General features: G+C 31.6%; 1 protein-coding gene across 3 annotated transcripts in view; it reads left to right on the forward strand.

Annotated features, from left to right (window-relative positions):
• Positions 1-13,055: 13,055 nt before the first annotated feature.
• LOC142334114 (uncharacterized) overlaps positions 13,056-24,072 on the forward strand; it is a 69,158-nt gene continuing 58,141 nt past the window's right edge. The window contains exons 1-5 of one of the 3 annotated variants that reach the window (XM_075381826.1): positions 13,056-13,140; positions 15,830-15,906; positions 16,732-17,118; positions 19,780-20,196; positions 22,450-22,674. In XM_075381826.1, coding sequence (XP_075237941.1) covers positions 15,849-15,906; positions 16,732-17,118; positions 19,780-20,196; positions 22,450-22,550 — 963 coding nt within the window. In that variant the 5' untranslated portion in view covers positions 13,056-13,140; positions 15,830-15,848 and the 3' untranslated portion in view covers positions 22,551-22,674. Of the gene's footprint in view, positions 13,161-15,829; positions 15,907-16,731; positions 17,119-19,779; positions 20,197-22,449; positions 22,675-24,072 lie in introns of those variants that run through there. The other 2 variants (XM_075381827.1, XM_075381828.1) reach the window with 2 other exon arrangements.

The raw sequence follows: 24,072 nt of genomic DNA on the forward strand, positions 1-24,072 counted from the left end.
TCTATTAGAGCGAATGAGCGGAGCTTAGAACACGTGATCAGAATGCTGTTCTCTGATTGGCTGCTGTGCGTGAAGCTGTCATCTATAACTTCTCTCCCTGGATTTGATTCTTGTTCTGTCCGGTTGTTAGGGTGTTTGTGTCCGCATACTGAAAAAAGTGGTTTTTGCCTATATTTTTAACTTTTTGTTGGAACGTGTTAATCAAAAAATTCTGTTCAAAGTTGTTGAAGAGAACCCTCCCGTTCTGAGTTTTTAAATGCCTTTGACGCTCTAGCCATTAGATGGTAATGATTTAGATAAGGTTCTGTACTTCCGTTTGAATCAGCGATTTACAAAAAAAAAAGTTGCTGATGGACTATCGGTATGGCTTTCGTTCAGGCAATTGCCAGAGGGTGCTATTTTCAAAATTATGATTAACGTCTCTTCAAAAAAAGTTATATACATGAAAGGTATCTTTTGGATATAACAGGGGATTTTAAATAGTTGCGATTGCCATCTGCATTATTTTAATTACAGAGGCGAGGTTGCATGTTATAAATTAACATTTTTACGATTCAAGAAGGATATGTTATATGTCATTTCATCATCTCGACCACACGATTTCTTAATACTTTCCGTACTCGCTCTACAACTTAATAATGACATTTAAAGGTAAATGGCCCGTACGCTCGAAATTAATCTTGGAAGGACAGATCTTGGAACACATACGAGTTTTTAATCTATCATACGACAGAAATACAGATGTCGATAAGAAGGTGAGCCGATTTGAGTGAGTCTGTGGTTTAGTACGCAGAATGTTCGGGAAACAGGCCAAAGAGGATACTCAGTTAATATTCTAAAAAACAATGGCCGTGTCTGTTCTTTTATAAATTAGTGAAGTGTGAGTTTTTCTAAGTTGGGATGAGAGAAGTTTTTGAAATGAAGTTTTTGAGAGCGTTCAAAAAATGTACTCGAGTAGACCGAATATCGTAAATAAGGAATGATGGAGTGATCATTTAATACGTATGCCGCTTTGTAGACTTTTTTCTCAAGTATGGAGATACAAACCGAAGGTAAGAAGTGATACAAAATTGCCCAAGAAAGAGATGATGCTGGAACAAGCCAGTAATCCATGACGTATGAAGACGATGAAATTTATGTTACTTAATTCTGGTATGAAAAATGTACCTCTTTAGCTGGAATCACCTCTTTTATTCATTTTGAAATTGATTCTACTAAATTTCAACTAATATTTTTTAACTCTTCTTCATGGTTCTGTATTCAGTATTGGGAGTCATCACAATACTGGCACAGTTCTGTGTGCCTCTTTCCGATCCTACATCTGGATTGCACTCTGAGGGGATAAGATACCGTCTCGTAGCGTGTCTAGTCGCTACACAACCCCCTCTGTATCTTACCAGTTGTGGCTAACGGAGGACACCTTCTTGCCCTCAAACTGATCATATTCCACAGCGCTCAGTCTGGCCTCGTGAGATGCCACCGATGAAAATGCCCCGAGGTATATCTACATCAGTAATTTCGCTCCAGTAAACGTTTTTTGCCTTTTGAAGAAAGAAACAGTCACCTAATACTACCATGTAGCCTTCAAAAACTAAGCTAGAATTCTACCCGCGGAAGATGGAAGACCCCGCGCCTATCACTACTTTAAAACCCTAAACTATTAATACCCAGTACGTATTGAAGCAATAAGTATATTACGACAGCATATCAGACGACAAAATTCGGTCTAACCGCAAAAAGATGTCGTTAATTAGCCGATTGGAGTGCAGCCAGCACTAAATCCCAGAGGACCTCAGGTCTGGTCCATCCTGAGCTGAGTACTATTTCTAGTTTCCCACTATTCTAGTTTCCCACGCCATGCTAAGTTAATAAATCATGCTCGGGAGTAAGCTCTCCGCGCACAACCTCAATTGAAACTAAGGAAAACCGAGGCCGCTGTCTAGCACGCCTATCTCTTGCCAGTTAAATTGCTCTAGCCACCCGAGATCCTAAAAAGGACAACGTACAAACAAACGCTGACACAGGTTAGAGAAGCAGTAGACTAGTCAAGTTATTACTTGACAACGGGAGAAACCGCAAGGAAATCTAAACTCTACCAGAGCCACACCATCAGTAAGAACGGCATTTCATTCTCACAATGAGACTAGCGAAAATAAGGACAATCTTGTCCGATGCGGAAGCAACGCTGCTAACAGAGTTTTACCACTAAAAGCCTGCGGTCGAAACTTTATGTTGCCAAAGAAGCGATTTAATGTCGTAAAAATAAACCTACAGCCTTCGGCGTCAGAGAGGTGTTGGATTGCAATTCACAGAACAGACAATAAATGACCTGGAAATTCACTCACTTTGAGATGGGCGTTGTTGACAACAACCCCGAGCCTCACCATGATCAAATTTCCTAACTCTGCGTATAAACACCAATATTCAACGAAGCATACTAACTATCCAAGAAATTGAAATAAAATTCTACCCCATGTAAGTAACAGCCACAGTCCTTATTGTTGACCGAATGTATGCATTCTCTGCGCAAGGTTTAGAGTTGACGCATGACGGAGCGTCGTGTTCTGCGGACAGTCGTCGCGCTTGTGATCTTCCTCGCCACAATGCGCACAGATTGACGCATACTTACAGAATTTGGCTGTGTGACCAAAACGACAGCACTCGAAGCACCTTTGTACACCCACGTATTCCTTAACTCTCCAGGACATGAGAACAACGTTCAACCTACCCTCAGACACAAACTTCTTAAAGAGACCAGCGCCAAGTTCAAAACCGCCGTTATACCGCTGGGCATCACGTCTACCAGTCTTGAAGAGGATCCTACACTCTTTTCTGAATTCGCCCTCATCCATTTCGGTGTTCTGTTCCCTCAGGAGAGATAGAACCTCCTCATCGGATACCCTGCTTTCAATGTTAGAGACAATGACCCGGGGTCGACGCTTTCGCTTCGGGTCGACTTTAATCTCGAGCTTCTTTACCTCAGGAGACTACGAGAAGACTTGGACTGTCTCCATGTCATTCGTAACCACTACATGACCCTTGCTGGTATCTTTAATTTTTCTGATCTTGATGATTTCCCTGTCTCTGCGAAGAGTGACCTGGAAATCCTCCTTGAGTTTTCTACTACTCTTAGAAGACCCCTCAGGCTGGTTTATGAAAATAAACACGGGCGGGTTCGAAGCTTGACTAGTCTCACGCTTGTCTCTAACAACATCAGCGTAATGCTTCTGATGTCTCTGAGCAGGCGTCGGGACCTTTCCGATCCGACAGAGGTAAACCCCGAATGACCCATGACCCCACAACCACTGAGCCGTCCAGAAATCCACCTCTCCATGCTGTCTATTGACCCAGGCAGCCATCTCCAGGTAATAGAAGGGATGAGGGAGCCGATAACTATTGATAAATTCTGGTTGTATTTATAAAAAAATAATGTTATATAAACTCACAACTAATGTAATAATATTATAATGTATAATATTTTATCATTAATTACCCATACTACAAAAACGTAATCCTAGGTACCTTTTTCACGTATATTTTTATTTTTCTACAATGTAACAATAAATAAGGGATGCTATACATTCCTTATACATGTATAAATAAAGTTATACATTCAGAATTTGTTTTTAGATTACTTCATAATATTAAGGGAATATATCATAATTATAACATTTGCAAATTAAATCGAAAAATCAAGAGATTACGTACAAAAAATATTTGAAACAAATACGTAAACTGCTATGCAAAATATGGATGTTGGCATGGAAACAAATAAACACACAAATCATGTATTTTCCGATAGTTTTATGAATATAAAGGATGTAGAGTAAAGCGATTAAGAAATTCGATTTTTAAAATAAAAATATATATAATAAAAAATTCTTTAATAATCACTCTTATATCAAACGCATTAAAACGTAAAAAATAATTTCATAGCTTCAAATTAAAGATTTGATGTTTTCCAATTCTTTCATATGATTGATAAATGGCCTAAAGAGTGGCGTGCTCATATCAAAGTACAAATCTTTGTCCCCCACTTTAAATCATTCATCACACATATAAAGAAATTAGCAAAAAAATCAAAATCTCACATCAAATCTTACATATTATTATCAAAGCTAGTTGTCAAACTCATTCTGAGGTACCGTGCTTATTATTTTTCCCTTTTAATGCGTTTAATTTAAGAATGGTGTTATACATTTTTTTCACAAATTTACTATATTTTCTACTTTTTAGTAATCATAAGGTTATACATTATAGCTGCGCTAGCGCACAGATTAGAGCGATCATCAAAGTTTTCATACTACTTTCTACTTTTCAATATCGCATACAAGAGTATAAGCAGCTACGAAAGTTCATATATCTTAAAATATTACTGTGTGTAAACATATAAAATTCAAACATCAAAAGCAGCCCAAATCTTAAGTCTCTAGTCTCACACATTAAAATCTCTAATGCAATTATACACACAACCAGTCACTAATGGCACTCAATGCACCAAATAAAATCCCAGATTTCCAAACTCCAGCCATAATTTAACAAAAGTTGCGGGAAATTTTTTTTTCACCTTGTGTGCCGTCACCGATTTAAGTGTTGTCGGCAGCAAAATTAATTTTATGATTTTTTTTGTACTTTTTTGAATCTTTTTGATGGTTTTTTTTTTTGTAATTTGATCTTAGTTTATAATCTATGCAGAAAAAATGCACACTTTTCACTTATGTTCGAAGAAGAGTAATGAAATTTTTTACTAGCTCATAAGTATCATTTATGATATAATCGTTCTATTCAATATTGAATGTAACGGTTATATATAATTTGAAATTTTGCTACAGCCGTAGAAAAAATACTTTCATTCCAATTAATCGATTGAAACCACAATTTCACAAAAATGAATAATTCTTTCACTAAGAAAATATGCATGTAAACGAGGTCAAAAAAGTTCAAATAAGGTCAAAGGGCATATTTTTCACTTTATTAAGGGTCGTTGTTTTCTCTAATTAACGCAAATTAGCGGCTTGAAAATGTCGGTAACATGTGTTGTTATCAAGAGCAAACCTGTATGAAAGATTTCTGAGCGAATGGATTAGCGGAACTGGTTCAAAATTAAACTGAAAGTTTCCGTACAATGAATCGCATATACAGAGTCCAAGTGCAAGATAATATGTTTAAATCCAAATATGTTTAAATGTGATTATATATGATTAAATATATTTTAATTTCTCTCATTTAAAATGGATGTTTCAACTCAGAAATATTGTTTGTAAAAGTGAAGTATACCACTTTTACAAACAATAACTGTAGTTTCTGTTTTAAAGAGCGAATTTAAAAAATGAAATAGCAGTTATTATTTTTAACAGATTGCAAGTATAATAATTATGGGGGTGCAAAAATATTTTTGATTCTCAATATTTGCACTGGGCGAAAAATTTGAGAATTAATGCTCTAGATCAGAGGTTCCCAAACTTATTTTTCTCATAGATCACTTTCAAAATTTTGCTGGTTCCGGTGGACCCCCTGCAGCTACATTTCTACCATATTTCCAGTCGACAGAAAATGTGAAGATTAGATCTAACTATGAAAATTTGCGTTACGGCTGAGTTCCACGAACTAACAGCTTCCGAAAAAAAAGTGAGAATTGATCGGTTAATTTTTTATCGACTGTGCTGTGGGTGGATGTCAAAATTAAAGTTGACCGATCAAAAAAAAATGCTTCCATCCAACTTTACATTTTTGACATCTACTCACAGCACAAGAAAGCAATCGATTCTCACTAATTTTATTTAGAAAACTTCCCATTCAGAGTGGAAAAGCAAAAGAAAAATAGTATATTTTTTTGTGTTGCATTTATTCAAATATGTAATCATTACGTTATTAATTATTATTGTTATCATATTGCAATGTAATATGATAAAATTGTCGTAATATAATTAAAAATAAACATTAATAACGTAATGTAACTTCTACAATGACAATCACAAAATAATGTAAGAAAAGGAGTCCGACAAGGATGTTCCCTATCTCCGTTACTTTTTAATCTTTACATGGAACTAGCAGTTAATGATGTTAAAGAACAATTTAGATTCGGAGTAACAGTACAAGGTGAAACGATAAAGATGCTACGATTTGCTGATGATATAGTAATTCTAGCCGAGAGTAAAAAGGATTTAGAAGAAACAATGAACGGCATAGATGAAGTCCTACGCAAGAACTATCGCATGAAAATAAACAAGAACAAAACAAAAGTAATGAAATGTAGTAGAAATAACAGATGGACCGCTGAATGTGAAAATAGGAGGAGAAAAGATTATGGAGGTAGAAGAATTTTGTTATTTGGGAAGTAAAATTACTAAAGATGGACGAAGCAGGAGCGATATAAAATGCCGAATAGCACAAGCTAAACGAGCCTTCAGTAAGAAATATAATTTGTTTACATCAAAAATTAATTTAAATGTCAGGAAAAGATTTTTGAAAGTGTATGTTTGGAGTGTCGCTTTATATGGAAGTGAAACTTGGACAATCGGAGTATCTGAGAAGAAAAGATTAGAAGCTTTTGAAATGTGGTGCTATATGAGAATGTTAAAAATCAGATGGGTGGATAAAGTGACAAATGAAGAGGTATTGCGACAAATAGATGAAGAAAGAAGCATTTGGAAAAATATAGTTAAAAGAAGAGACAGACTTATAGGCCACATACTAAGGCATCCTGGAATAGTCGCTTTAATATTGGAAGGACAGGTAGAAGGGAAATATTGTGTAGGCAGGCCACGTTTGGAGTATGTAAAACAAATTGTTGGGGATGTAGGATGTAGAGGGTATACTGAAATGAAACGACTAGCACTAGATAGGGAATCTTGGAGAGCTGCATCAAACCAGTCAAATGACTGAAGACAAAAAAAAAAAAAAAAAAAAAAAAAATCACAAAATAGTTACAATTTTAATGGGAGGGATGTACTTGATGGATTGACAACAAATTATCAATATTTGACTTCAGTTTTGTTAGGAATAAGCGCAAATCTCCCCGTTCTGTGATATTGAATCTGCTCCTTTTTTTTTTGATAAAAGGTTTGTATCGACATTAAAACTTTTTTCTACAAGATATGACGAGGAAAACGCTATCAAAAGCTTTCTCGGAATTCCCCACAGTACAGGATATTTTTCTGGTATTTCTGCCTGCAGCCAAAATGTTTGATACCCTCTTTTAAATTACACATTCATTTCCTCATTAGTGCTAAGCTCGAGTAGCTCCTCTTGTAATATCACAGTCTCCACTTCCGTTTCATCAAATGGATTTACGATCCGTGGTGGTATTTCCATCGTCAGAATATCTTCAAATCTGATTTTGAAGTCATCATGCAGGGCAATTAAATGTTGAACGTATGTCTGAATATCCTCATTAAGGCATTCTACCTGTGACAAGTTTGAAAACTGGGAAAATACGCGCCGACTAATATTTTGCTTCATAAATTTCAATTTTCAAAGAAAATTTTCGTGGATCCCCGCTTACGAATTATGAACCCCCATTTTTTTGTCACGCCAACGTAGACCCCCGTCGAGTCTCCCGTGGACCCCTGGGGGTCCACCTGGACCGCTTTGGGAATCAATGCCTTAGATGAACTAGGTGGACCCTAAAATTTAAATATTTGCCAAACACCCGATTCCCAATTTTTAAATGAGCACCATAATTTTTCCTTCAATTTATATAGTTCATATCGTTTATCTTTTAATCTTGCAAATATACCCCCATTTTTTATTAAGCTTAGTACATGGATTTTAGCTCCTTATGTAACCATTTAAAAAAATTTGGCCCTAAATTCCCCCTTCTCCCAAAAATCGAAAAAAACAAATATTTTTTTTTTGTATATTTTTTAGCAGATTATTGTAATATCTTCGTAAGCATTAGTAGAACAGTAAGTGAACCCCCCCCCCTTATAAAAGAAAATACATTGTGGTCATGATTGGTGTTGCGGATGGGTATGAAAATTAAACAACATCGTTCTTTTAATTTTCATTACAATAAAATTTCTTCATAATTCACCTATCATGAAAAAAAATTAGGTAACATTTTATTGATTGCACATTTTTCAGGGGAGTTTATCAATGTTTTCCATTCAACAAAGTTAATAAACAAAAAGCAGTAACTTTTCTTGGAAAGTGATTTTTCAGGACGGAGAGCAGAAAAAAAATAATAAAACCGATTATTTATTTTTTTAACTGTTTCTTGGTTTATTTAAACTTGTAATAATAACTTTACATTAAACCATTATGATAAATTACCCTCATCTCAAAAAGTATATTTTTGGTAACTTATTTCAGTTATAATTATTATAACCAATGCTAAAAAGAATAAAAGCTTTCTTTTCAAGCACTTAGCTACTGCAATTAATGGCATTAATATTATGTTTAACGCGTTTACGATGAATAATTTTGTTTTGTTTATGTATAGTTTTTAATAAAATGTTGGAAAATTTGCATTTATTATATCTGGAAAATCATATCCTTTAAATGATATCCTTTACTAGCTCTTTTCACGGCAATTTACATAGTAGCCGTAGGTGTCGCTGAATGTAGCACGATAATTTCTTCATGAATATTGTGATTCAATTGAAGGATAGCTTGCGCCTTATTTAAGTACACTGTTTTTCTATATATCTCGACAAGAATAAGTCAGGAGCTGGTCAAATCTGGGGAGAGTGGGGCCAATCTCTTCAAGGTCTCCAAGAGGAGAGCCGCTCATGGAGTCGCCGTTCGTCTGAGCTTGCTTGGATGGTCGGCAGCGGTGAAGCGGGTTGTCTCTGGATCCTTGTCGTTCCGAGATGTCGATAGATCACTGTGAACGTTGGGTATTACTGGGAAATAAAAGACCCGAATCGGGGGGGGGGGAAGCCAATCATGGTGTACCCCCACTAGAGTGGGCGTAGATAAGACACAATATCACAATACTCTACGTAATCCAGTTGACAAATTGTAGTATTCCCAATACTGTAAACCGTTCACAGAAAGTCATGGATCCACTTACGGAACCCGTAATCAAAAAAATATATACAACGACTACGGGTGCAACCGAAAATAAAATATGCGGATCCTGTACAGCAAGAGAATTTCTGGACAATTACATAAGCGAATTTTTATGGCGGAAAAAATTTAAATTTTTTATCTGATTGTCTTTCAAGAAATTATGGAAGATACTGACGCTTTTTGTTCCACGCAATAAATATTTGTGTTCATATTTACGTATTCAATGTTTCAAATATTATCACTTAAATTTCAATTTTCATTAAATTATATTTAATGGTTTCAATTTGTAAATCTTTACTCTAATTTGATTAAAAAATATATAAGTAAATCTGTTTTTGTGGCGCAAAAGGTGGCGACTCCGTCTTTCACCCGGTATCCTATGTTCGAATCCCGGTCAATGCCTGCACATTGGATTAAATAACAAAAAATAAATATATAAGTAGATCGACAATCTAAGAATTTAAAATGTATTTTTCCCGAAATGCTAACGCAATTTTCTCTTAGAAATACGCGCAAAATACATTGAGACAAGATAACGGGATACAACCTTATTATTTTTATTCATTTTTTTCACCTTGTCTGCCGTCAAGGATTTAAGTTTTGTCGGCAGCCAAATTAATTTTATGATTTTTTTTTGTACTTTTTTGAATTTGTTTGATTTTTATTATTTTTTTGTAATTTCACGGTGATTTTCATCTTAGTTTGTAATCTACGCAGGGAAAATGCGCACTTTTCACTTACCATCGAATAGGAATAATGAAATTTTTTACTAGCTCATAAGTATCATAAGTCATCAGACATAAATATTGAATGTAACGGTTATATGAAATTATAAATTTTGTTTCGGCTGTAGAAACAATACTATCGTTCCAATTAATCGAATGAAACCACAATTTCACAAATATAGATAATTCTTTCCCTAAGAAAATATGCATGTAAACAAGGTCAAATAAGTTCAAAGGCGTATTTTTCATTATATTAAGGGTCATTGTTATCTCTAATTAACGCAGCTTAGCGACTTGAAAATGTGTTATTATCAAGAGAAATCCTGTTTGAAAAATTTGGAGCTGCTTCAAAATTAGACTGAAAGTTTCCGTACAATGAATCGCATATACAGAGTCCAAATGCAAGTTAATATAAGAGTGCTAATAAATACTTCCAAATATGATTAAATGTGATTATATATGATTAAATATATTTTAATTTCTCTCATTTAAAATGGATGTTTCAACTCAGAAATATTGTTTTTAAAAGTGAAGTATGCCACTTTTACAAACAAGAACTGTAGTTTCTGTTTTAAAGTACGAAATTTAAAGAAGAAATTGCAATTATTATTTTAAACAGATAGTAAGTTAAAAATTATGGGGGTTGCAAAAATATTTTTTATTCTCAATATATGCAGTGGGTGAATAAATTTGTTAATAATACTCTAGATGAACTAGGTGGACCCTTAAATTTAAATATTTGCAAAACACCCGATTCCCAATTTTTAAATGGGCATCGTAATTGTTCCATCAAGATATATAGTTCATATCGTTTATCTTTTAATCTTGCCTATATAACCCCATTTAAATTAAGCTATGTACATGGATTTGTGCTCCTTAATATTTTATTTTTTTATATTTTTTAGCGTATTATTGAAATATCATCGTAAGCATTAGTAGTAGATAAGTGACCTCCCTCCTTAAAAAAGAAAATGCATTGTGGTTGTGATTGGTGTTGCGGGTGGGTACATCGCATTAAATAACAAAAAATAAATAAAAAAGTAGATCAACAATCTAAGAATTTAAACATATTTTTCCTGAAATGCTAACGCAATTTTCTCTTAGAAATACGCGCAAAATAAATTGAGACAAGATAACGGGATACAACCTTATTATTTTTATAAGTGATATTAATTTATTAGTAAACAAAACTGCAAAATTTTTTGTGTGAAAATTAATAAGTTTATCTTATCTCTGATTATACGTATTCTCTGCATGCCTAATTTTGTATCCATAATTTTAGCTTCTCAAAGATTAAAATACAAGTAAAATATGGAAACTTATAGTTATATCACTATAGATTCTTTTCATCTTTAGCGACATAAGATAATCCTATTTATTTGTGATTATTACGTAGAAAACCGGATACTACTCGATCAGCAGGCTTATGTCATAAAATAAAATTTTATTAGAGATACAGCCAAAATTAAATGGTTATCTCCAGAAATACTATTCAGAGAAAATACAAAACGATCCGAAGAATATTATAAAATATAGTAAAAAATATAAAAAACAATTACTTATATATAAATTCCTATTGCATAAGAAACAAAATTAGGGAGGATAAGTCTGGATGATTAGCTATTAAATATTATGTAAGTAAACAATTTCACCTTCTTGTTACTGCGACAGTAGCCGCAAACAATCACCAGCATTCATCAACAACATGAAAAATTTTGCGAAATACAGTAATCAATTAAGCCTATGATTAGAACTAAAGATGACGAATTTTGTTAAAATCATTTCCATGAAAACATTTTTTTAAAAAAATCAGGTCGAATAGTCGTAAAAAATCGCTCCGTTTATATCATGAGGCGTTGGAAAAGATACTGTCAATTCTTACTCCATCTTCCTCCCTATAAAATTTGTTGGTTCTTTTTTTCATCTTCCTCCCTCATTTTGGAGGGCCTCAGAAGGAGACTCGATTAAAATTCGTGAAATATAATTTGTGTAGAATTGCTATAAAATCTTCCTATCGTTTGAAGAACTAAATACGATTTTTGGACAAATAAACGCTTGGTTAAATTGTCATCATGAGGGGTTGGAAAAGTCACTGTCAATTTTTACTCCATCTTCCTCCCTCATTTTGGAGGGATTCATAGAGACTAAAATTCATGAAATATCATCTGTGTGGAATCGCTATAAAACCTTCTTATCCTTGGAGCAACTAAATACTATTCTTGAACAAATAAACGCTTGGTTAAATTTTCATCCTAACTATAGGTTTTGCTTTGACTTACGCTCATTTTATATATTTTTCCTGTAAGTTGCTATTACACTTTTCCTTATACTTGATCCGTTTTTTCCATTATTTTATTTAATAAAAAATTAATTATGACACTATTCAAGGTTAGATGTAAGTGTAATGGATCCTGAAGCGATTCCTTAGTACGATATATTTGGTAGCTTTCTGTAGACAAAAATGAAGACGGTGAGTCTTCATCTTACATATAATCATATATTACTTATACATATATCTTCATATTTGTAAAATAAATCTACCGGCAGAGGCAAATCGGGTATTTTCGATAGAAATAAAAATGTTAAACCCTAAGCGCATCAAATTTGTAGTATATATTTTTTGAATTAATTAAACCGTCTCTGCTGTCTACTCGGGAAGAAAATATGTAAAAATATATTTATTTTTGTAATTTTAAGCGCCATAACTTTAATAGTTTGTCAGATAATCGTACAAGAGTCACTCACAACAATAATATAGCTTTCTGTTAAAATAACAAACATCGTTCCAGGTTTACTAGCAAAAGCGACGAATGAATTCATTCAAATATATAATTACATTTCACAATTCTAAGGCAATCGAAATGCAGTTAATATTTAGCACTAGAAACCTTAATTCGGTTCACCAATGTCAAAGGAAGCCATCCTAACTTTTACTTCAACGGACTTTATTTCCTTCACATTCATAAGAATGAATGGGATAGATAATGTAAGGGAAGAAATATTTTTTTTCGATGAATCAACAATCCAAGTTCGAAGTTTGTCCATACGGATCAGAAATGGGAAAAAAATTGAAAATTTTCCGTAAAGTGATTTTGAAACAAATACTAAATTTTCTTTTCTGTGTGTAACAATTGAGTATAATAAAATATTTGGGTTTTTTTTTAATAATAAGAAAAACTATTTTTTTTTAAATTGCACAATATTGCGAAATTTAAATGTTGGTTTCATCATACGTCTGTTTGCAATTTTTAATGCAGGTAAAGTAAATACATATGTATTTATCTTTTACGTAAGAAACATACTTTATTTTCACAAAATTCAGTATAAAAGGAGGTGCTGCAATGATTAAATTACGATTTGCATCTGCTCCGGCTTACTACTGAAGTGTATTGTAGTTCACGTAATTATTATTTTTATTATGTAACTGCTAATATTCAACATATTTAATTTACAAAATTTATTAACATTTTTACAATAATAAATTAATATTTAAGTTAATATTATAATTTAATATTTAAGTTAACAAGATTTATTATTATTTAATTTATAACTTATTATTTTTTAATGTTTGATGTGCATTGAAATGAATCAATCAATTTTTATATATATATGAATGAATTTTGCTACTCTTTATCAGACTCTGCAAGTCAAAACGTTCATTTATAGGGTTTTCTTCGGCTTGATTTTAATTATTATTTAATGTTTCTTTTTTTCAAAGTTAAAATTATATGTCATAATATGAAATAAATGTATAGTTATAATGAAAATAACACACACACACACACACACAAATACACTCACAGACACACATATATATATATATGTATGTTACACACATATAAAGTTTCTATATTAAAGAAAACAATTAAGCGGAATATACACAAGAGTAAAAAAAATTAAAACGGCTGACACATCAACATTTTAATCTTAAATTTTTTATTAGTCCTTAGTTTTATCAAACGATATTTTATTTCATTAAATGTGAAGTATTTCTTTGAAAGCAAACTCACTACTTATTTTACTTCGTTATACGAAGTAAAAGGGTATTGTGATCGGAAAAATTTCGGTTTTCATAATTCAACGGAAATGTGCATTTTGACCATCCCTATATCCATTTTGAATAGTTTCGGTGTGGCGTACGTGTGTATCTCGCATAATTCAAAAACGATTAGTAGTAGAATGTTGAAATTTTGTATTTAGGGCTGCTGTAACATCTAGTTTTGCACCTTCCTTTTGGATTGCAATCGACTTGAGAAAAAGAGTCCAAGTAAGCCAAAAATAAAAAATAATGGATTTTAGAATTTTTTGTAATTTCAGTAATGCTTTTCAAAGATATATGGTTCCGGAGTTATAACCAAATAACAATTTAATTAATGGAATATTTGGATTTTACAAACGGAAGGCAGATCGGTTCGAAGCCGACTTCATTTTTTTTTTGTAAAAAAAATTGAAAATCATGAATTTATTAATGAAAAAACTTTTATGTATTTAATAGACGTACAAAAATGTCTTGTAATGTCCACATCAGATTTTATTTGTTGAAAATCTATCGATAAATAAACGAATTACTGTAAAAATTTGGGGAAATACTTAACTCATCTACGTCGTTTATAAAAAATATAATAAATAAATATTTAAAAAAAAAAATTATATTGTAATAATATATTAAAAATAATTTAATAGATAAATAAATTTACCTAAAATTATTATTTATTTAAACAAAATAGTACAATATAGGTTTAATACATTGCGTTTGTTAATATAATGATTTAAAACATATTTTAATTATACCTTTGAAAAAATATGCAATTAAAAATAAGATATATTATTTTGAAATATGTAGTATAAAATACAAATATTATTTTTTGCTGATTACGAAGAATTATGAGAAAACAAAAACAATTACTGATCTAAACAATACTAATTAATGAAAAAGAGTAAAAAGGAACCATACCATTTAAAGATAGAAAATTCCTTTAAAATATTAAAAGTCCAGCATAATAAAATAAATGCCGCGATGAGTCGGGAAGGACTTTTTTACACAAAGAAAAATATATGGAATATACATATATATATATATGTACAAGTTATATCTATTCATAAAAATGAATATTATTAAAAAAATACTTTTAATTTATTATACTTTAAAAGCCGTATAGATATTTCATTAGCAACAGCATTCCGTTTTTTAACCAGTGACAAATTATTCAAATCTATTTTATCTTATATAAATGAACACAACTGAAAGTTTGATAAAACATTAACAAAATGAACATTACGTAACTTCACAAAATTTAACCACCTTTTCACTTTCCCATTCTCCATTTTAAATTTCCCAATTTTAATTTTTACAATATTCCAGTCCCACGTTGTCCCCCTTCTTCCCCTATTTTTTTTCTATTATTTCTCTTTACCATTTCCTCTTTCCCACCTTTCCGCTTTTCTTTTTTCTCTTTCTCCTACCCATTTCGCTTTACTTGTTTTCCCTTTTTTCTCTTTCCGATTTTTCCTTCTCTTTTTAACTTGTTTCCGTTTACTTTTTTTTTTGCCTTTACGTCTTACAGATAGCGCTGTTTTTCAAAAAAAGCATGATTTTTATCTTTCTCAAATGTATTAGCTTAGGTATATAAATAGTAGGTATATAAAAACACGCGCGTATTCGAATACAACGTTGTTTAAAAATTTCAATACAGTTGTTGAAGAACTTTCGGAGATTTAGGTTTTTGAACAAACGAATATTTATATTTGTATTTATGTAGATGCACAACTTATTACTTAATTCTTTAAAACTATCTTCTATTAAAATTAGCTGCTTTATTGAAAATAATTAATAATATCTATATTAACAACGTCTTGATTATTAATTTCACTTAAAATATCATCTTATTTATAATTAATTATTACGATTAATGCATAAACCGGATGTTTAGAAGCAATTTTTATTTAAAACCGAATCGCTCTATTTTTTCATGACGAAACGATAAATCTATGAGCATACGTATCTTAGTTTAGTTTATGCTACAGTTATATAATTTAAAAGATTATAAACACGAAAATAAAATACTAAATGTCTGTTTTTTTGGTTTTAGATTTTTAAACGAAGAAAAAATGGTTCAAATTAAATTGGTGTTAATAATATTACTTTCTGTCGTTTACTATAATGAAGGTAAATAATTCTAATTCATATTACAAAAATTTAAACAGTAGGAAAGAAAACGTTTTATCCCGTAACACAAAATCTAAGGAACGGAACAATTATTATTTAATGCTATCATAGTTCTAGAAGAGCGATCTCAGAAGGAGTTTGATCGCGTACCCCAAACACGCAAATAATTATTAATTTTACCCCATATAATTTAATATTTATATATAACTGTACTTGAACTGCGATCGAAAGATTATTGATTTTTACGTTTTCAGTAAATAGGTTGATGACCCGTTGAAAATCTGGTTTAATATTTTGAAGAACTTTAAATATGATACAAAATTTTTTCTTCAAAACGTGAAACCAGAAACTAACGTCTGAAAAGCTAAACATCATAAATGCGTCGGCTTTAAAACGCTTGCGTACGAAGATAGCGGTTTCAGGTGGAACGTTTTGCAGTATCTTCCCTCCAAAGACAGAGCGTTTTTCATTCCCTTATGCTTCGTGCGTATGCGCTTTAAATCCGTTGCATTTATGATGTTAAGCTCCCTAGACGCTAGTTAAACCAGACACAGTGACTGATAAGAAATGATAAGAGAACCTTGTACTCAGTTGATACACGATGGTATATTCGCAAGGGATCATGAACAACTTCTTTGGCGTACCCCCAAGTATCACTGTGGGTAACCCCTAGTTGTACGCTGAATTAAACTTACTTAACTCACTTTTAAAATCATTTTTAATGATTTTTTAAAGTGTGCAACTTGCGCACAAAAATGAATATTTCTGGTTTTTTGCTATAATATTTACGAAATGAATTTATTGATGTATTTTGTTTGCTTGCAGCTACGGACCAATTGGATATCGATAAAAACGATTGGGAGAAATATTATAACACAGAAAAACAAAATATTATTAACTTAGTTCTAAGAATGCCATTGCATCATACACAGATAAGCTGTTATTATTGTATACTTACTGAAATAACTAAACAATTAGATTTAATTTCTATTATATCAAATGTGAATTATGAGAAGGAAAAAATTGTTAACAAATTTAAATCTGATTTGGTAATATTTAAGAAAAATATCGATTATTGGCAAAATGTATGTGATAAAGGCATGCCGACTAATATCAGAAAGACATTTTATGAAATTTATACTACAATACATAACAAAGCATTAGAACAACAAGATGTTACAGGATGCATGCAAAGATTTACTAGAACAGAACGTAAGTATTCTTTTTGTATAACGGGAATTATATATTAATCATATTTTTATATTACTATTATCCTATCGACCAGAATTTCTTCTTAATTTACCTACAGAACCCATTAATTTTATTACCGTACGTTATGGTAATTTTGATTAATTTTGGTGTTGCGTAAACACGGATGAATTTGATTAATCATAATAGAATTTTGGAGAATTTAATAAACATACCGGTCAATTTACATAATCTCCATATTAACATATTTTACATATTAAAATAACAACTCGACTATAAGTAGTAATTAACGAATTTATTATTTAAATAATCTAAACATTACTGTTTATTAGTTGAGGTAAGCGAGCGAATTTAGGCGGGTTATGTTTTGCTAGATAATCATAATCTAAACAAACAGAACCTAAGAAGGCTAATCTTGGCTAATTAATGTTAAATATACAAATTTTATATATATATATATATATATATATATATATATATATATATATATATATATTATTCTCAAAAATTGGAGGTGATTGATCATATTCAAGGGTAATTATGCATAATCATCGAATTAATCAAATTTTTCGTAACGTATGCAGGTGTAAAGTCGTTACCTTCAGATGTAGCTGAATTTTAATATTTAAACATGATTTAGTTTGGAATTGAAAAATTAAAACATGACTAACGCATTATTTAAAAATCATTTGTTGTGGTTGTAAACGGATGATTTTCACGTAAGGCTACAATTCATAAATCTGTTTAAAATTCTATTTCGTTTTTCTATAGGTGACCGTGTTGATTTGTATTTAACGGGTATTTTTATATAAATAACAAAAAAAGAAAAAAGGAACATAAATAAATTAAAAACAAATGATTAAAACGCCCGGAAATGATTTCCAATGACATTCTTTTCAAATTCATCTTGATTTCCGATACCGAAATTCCAAAGCGATCAGATCTTCTGAGTAACGCAGGAAATACCTGGATGTTCAATCTTTAATAATTCTTTATAATCGTCTCGTTTCAAAACATTCTCCTACTTATTGAAGAGAAACAACTTCTACCCAACAAATGAAAATTGTGGATAATTTTTAAAATGCTGATGCGTACTTCTTACATGAGAAAGAGTAGTGACGCTTATAATAGTGTAATCTCAAGTCGCTAATCGATTACATCACCCGTTCTAAAGAGAGTAATAACGATCTTTATATTATGCTGTTTCTTGCAACTATATATTTATGTTGACATAATCTAAACATATAAAGAAATTTACTGAACCAGAAAAAAACAACGTAATAGCTTTCTATTAATCATAACTACTGGTTTTCTTATTCTTTAACGTGGGAAAAGATTGCAATATTTCTTTTTCTAGAAAAAAGTAAATCTTTAATAGGGTGCTGAAAATAATTTTACATTACCCTATAATATCATCTTTCGACCATGTCTTGTTAAAATTTCGTATATGTGAACTGAATCCACGAGCAGACGAGGAAAATTTTTCCTTCGTGTACAAAATTCTGAATTTCTAATTAAATTATTCTATAACTGCACCTCAGATTTGATCCTTCCGATAAATGATTTAAAAACTCCCATTTTAATGTTTGTTTCTCTTTAGCAGATTTTGGGATCTTCATCATTTCATATGTTTAATATGTTTTGTGGTTTAAAGCCTTTTTAATTCTTCGAAATTAAAGATGCCTCAAAAAGTGAATTTCATACTTTTTTAGGCTCATGTAATAGGAAATCTGTTCAGATAAATATTCTGTATGCATTTTACTGGTTTACAGGAGAAGAGGACGAAGCGCAGAATGCTAGACATGGAAGCTAAAACTCTTTTCCAGTGTATACATAACACCAGGACATACACTTCAAACAATAGTGAAGAACGTAAAATGTACTGTGAAAATGGCAGACTATATATGAATAATGGAAAGCATTTTCTAGAAAAGAAAATTTTCTGCCGGTATCGATCGATGAATTCTTTGTTAGGTTCCTCTACAATGGCCTCTTTAAACATGTGAATCTGCGAAAGTAAAAAATTCCGAAATGAATTCCTCCTAATGAAGTCAAATACGTTACTTGCTGCGATCGGTAGGATAAACCATTGTGAATTCACAAACGGCCCTTTTTAGGAAACAGATTGTTTCTCCTCTGGTAGGGCCTATTTAAGGTGGTTGCGGCGTCGTTGAATCTATCTCCTACATTCCGTCAAAGTTTATTTTTTCATTTATTGATATTTTTCAAAATACGGCTCGCGAAAATACTACAAAAACGATCAGATGACTGAAAATCTGATCGTTTATTTATAAAACATTTTCAGTATTAAATGAAATGAAAATACTCGTATTTTGCTTAAAAAATCATTATAATAACTATTTCAGGTTATATTGAAAAGGAAAATGGAATTTCAAATTTTCCATGTAAAAAAAAATTTATTCCAGTTTTATCGGCATCAAAGATGAACGGGACGCATAATACCCGTTATGCCAATACTGTTTTTTGTCAATAAAGAAAGAGAATTTACAGATAAATAAAATAGTTTTAGTTTTTCCCTGAACGCCTCTTTGTTCTAAGTTCCTTACCACTTCAATGACTGAGGATTATAAGTCTTGTTTATATTTTTAGATGTTATTGTACTTCTTTATATATACATACATATTATTTTTTTTTATTTTGCAGTCAGTATTACGGATTTTGATAAAATAAAATATCGTTATGAAGAAGATGACCTTAGTTACTATATTTTTTTTAAAAATAATGATATAAATGATTTGAATGATAAATGTTTTTCATGTATACAAAACTTTGTACAATTTGAATTAAAAAGGTGGAATGATATTGAGTCAGCAGTACGTCTTACTATGAATTCCTCTAATATGATAAAAGATAATAAACATTGGAACACCATGAAAGATATATTTTTAAACCATGAGAGGTACATGGATGCAATTCAGACTTGGATCACTACATGTTCTTCGAGAACATCCCCGAACGGTAGTAAGTCACAAATGACTATAGATCAAACAAATAAACCATTAATTTCAAACGGAAAAAGTAAAAATATGGAGAACTGTATATATTATTATATTGATAAAGGTAAGTAAACTTAAAGGTAAAGTTAAAATTATTTGTCAAAGAATAGAGAGTTCATTTGGTCCGAAGATGTTGACTGATCCGGACAGGTGACTGAAACGTCCCGTCTACCCAGTTCATTCTTCCGTTAACTGTACCATTAGCGGTGTCAATCATACTTTAGACGCTGTAGGAAGTACTGCATCGCATTTGTATTTCTGTATATTCATTCTTAGCTTTACCGTGTAACAACAAAGCGATACGCACAGTTTAATTAGTTACCTGAACTTCAGTTTAATTTTTATAATCTCAGCCCTTAGATAAGGTTCAATCTGAATTTATATTCTTCTAATATTTTCCAGTTATACCAGTAAATATCTAAAACTGATAAATTGTGTAATTTTCATGATTTGGGTCCTTTTTATACTGTACTTATTAATAAAATTGGATCTCCGGTTACGGACTCGTGTCGTACAAAAATACAAATAATTAAATTCATTTAACAAGAAGTAAATTATAATTCTATAATACATATCGGATACATGGTACGGTAAATTCGTACCGTGAATATTTGACCTGAAAAACATGATTTGAATAAGTTTCATTAGCGATCAATTAATAATGTCCGCCCCGAATATTCATAAAATATTATTCTAACCTATACTAGAAAGATGCTTCTAGTAAAATATTAAATAAAAAAGAATCCTGGGCTGCGTTTTCTGTGCTGTGATTAATTATTGGGCATCCTGACTCCTGTTACTTATTTTATGAAAGACCGTCTTTTCCACTGTCAAACCTGATTAGCTACCGCAGACAACAATCTGGCATCTGTCACGATGCCAAAGAGGCAAATGTCTGGGCTGGTATTTCCATCAGTGCGTTCTTTCGCCTTTACTGCCCCCTTTGTTTAGGCTTCTTACAATTTCACTCATGTACTTTTTAATTTGTGGCTCTCTCGACTAACTCACTGATCCTTTAGCGGAAGCGCATTCGCCTTGTCTGTCTATAAAATAAAATTATTCAAAAGTAGTTATTTTCCTTAACTACATTTCAAACTAAACTGTAATGTCAAATATTTTTTTATTTGAGTCTACTGTATACATGAAAATTCTATTCTCTTATCCATTAAAAAATTGTTGTTCGCAAACACGAAAGTTTTATCCTGCCGATTTCTTCTATTCTGAAAACTAATAGCTAAACTAGTCGGGACTAGATGCTGAAACTGTTATCTTGGCGTTGCAAGCGCCAACCAAGTCCTTAGCCAAACGGGTAGCCGGTAATATTAAAACTATTACAGTCATTAAAACTAGTACTTCCGCCAAAGGAAATAAATTTTTCATTTCTATCAAACAACTGTTAATCCGATATCGGATTTTTATTCAGCCGTTTCGAATTATATTTCCGTGATTACAAATTTGAAAGTAGATTTCCAAAAGAAAATTTTTTGAATTTTATTCTATCGACAAGTTAGTATGCAATAAGTGGCTTTACCAGCAACATCTAACCAAGTGGGGAATTGTGACCTTAGATTCGAAATGGAAAGGGCACAATGTGTTACCATTGATTAAAATTATGCCCACACTTATTGACGTCGACATCTCCGGTAAAGGCAATATATTGTTCAGATTTATCTCTTTGGCGCGAGTGGTAGATATTTAACTCAATAACCTTTTTACATTAGTGAAAGGAAAACAATGATGTAAAATGATTGATTTTGTTTTTTAATGCTTATAAGTAAAATATTTAATTTTTTATTTTTTTGTTAATATTAACGTAGCATATTTAGCCAATATTTACGCATGTTGATTAATTATTTTTCTTAATTATTCAGTACTATTTCATTATCTCAGTCATTTAACTGCTTAAATGAGTGATTTTCGGTCAACACTGGCCGTGATCGCTTCAGTTGTACCTGCGTCAAAAGTAGGAGTGTATTATCTCAAGAACGAGTAAAACGGTGCAGAAAAGAGATCGTGGTCCAGGGTCGGAGGGCCTTGACTAGACAAAAAGAGCGATGGAAGTGTGCTCTGACCGGCACGTCATTCGTTTTACGCATTGTTGAAATGTTTTACTTTTCTGCAATAAACAGTTAAGTTAATTTTACCAAATTACGTTATATTGGTGTGAACAAATGTTATCGATCATCGATAATCTCCAGGTAATCATCTATCGAGGAAAATAGAAAATAAAATTAGTATCTCTATCTTTAACATAATTAGAGTCTTTCAATTTCATTTATGTTTTTTTTTATAAATTATATTTTTCTTTACTTTTCAGTCAAGTACCAAAATGCATTAGTTTCTACAGGGAAAACAGTAACGAATGATAATACAGTTGAAACTAAGGTATCTGAGCTCGTAAAGCAAATCATTTATTAATAAGTAACTCTACGTGGAAACTCGATTATATGAAAAATTCGAATTAGATATTTTATTTAGAATTAGAATTTCTTATTAAATATGTAATATGAAACTGATAATAAATAAAAAGTAAAAAAAAAAATTGTCTAATTTAATATATTAATCACTTTTCCTGGTTATACATAATAATGAAATAGCTTTCAATCTATTTTGTTTACATTTACTTCTGCTTTAAAAAAAAAAAAAAATGAGAACCTTTTTGCTGATATTTTTCATTATTTCCTTTCAATATATATATATATATATATATATATGTAGAAATGGAAGTTTTTAACATTAAGAAAATGAATAATTTCGTTGATTTTCCTAAATATGCGACCGATCAAAGCGCCTGTTTAAATTTAATTTCAAAAATCGATACGATTTTAAAACACGGTGAAATAAAAATAATCGCAACTGGCATTGCTATTTCACTGCCTAAAAAATATGAAGCGCAAATAAGACCTAGATTGCGTATGACGATAAGCTATGGCTTTACAGATGTGAATTCACCAGGTTCAGTCGATGCTGATTACCGAAGTGATATTAAAGTCGGCCTTATTAATTTGGCGGATAAGGATTTTACAGTGCAGAGGGGAATGAGATTCGCGCATATGATAATATATAAATACAAACGCATACAGTTGACGGAAAGCGAAACACTAGATGAAACTAAACGTAATGGTAAGGGTTTTGGTTCAACTGGTCTGTGAGCTATGTACAGATAAATTTATCATCAAGGCAGCGTCGAATATAATGATTATTTATATTAAAAAAATAATATATTTTCTTTGGAAATATTTATACAATAAAGAATAATTAATGGCGCTCAAGAATGACGGCAAAATATGTGAATCTTGTTTGTGTAGTGCATGAATTTTATATATTAGATTGAGTAAGCGGGGCTTAGGTCACCTGTTCAGAATACTGGTCTCTGATTGGCTGCTGTGCGTCAAGCGGTCATCTACATCTGCTGTCCCTGGATTTAATTCTTGTTCTGTCCGGTTGTTAGGGTGTTTGTGTCCGCATACTGACAAAAGTGGTTTTTGCCTATTTTTTAATTGTTTGTTGGAACGTAAAAATTCTCTTCGAAGTTAGTGACAAGAACCTAGTTCTGAGTTTTTATATGCTTTTGACCCTCTTGCCAGTAGTTGGTAATGTTTTAGATAAGGTTCTGTACTTCCGTTTGAACGAGCGATTATAAGCAAAAAAAAGTTGCCGATAGACTATCAGTATGGGTTTTGTTCAGGCAAGGGCACAGAGGTTTCTATTTTCAAAGTTATTATTAACGTCTCTTCCAGAACATTTATATATGTGTAAGGTATTTTTTGGATATATCAGAGGCTTTAAAATATTTGCAATGGCCATCTGCTTTTATGTAATTACAGAAGACAGGATGCATGCGGAATAAGATCGAGGTACTTTCAAGTTATTTCAGAAAGAGGTCTTTGTTCTTCTTCAGAATGACGCTGGAATTTGGTGACAATACTCAGTCTAAACA

This window comes from Lycorma delicatula, chromosome 13 (genome assembly GCF_047948215.1).
Source record: "Lycorma delicatula isolate Av1 chromosome 13, ASM4794821v1, whole genome shotgun sequence".
Lineage (NCBI taxonomy): Eukaryota > Metazoa > Arthropoda > Insecta > Hemiptera > Fulgoridae > Lycorma > Lycorma delicatula.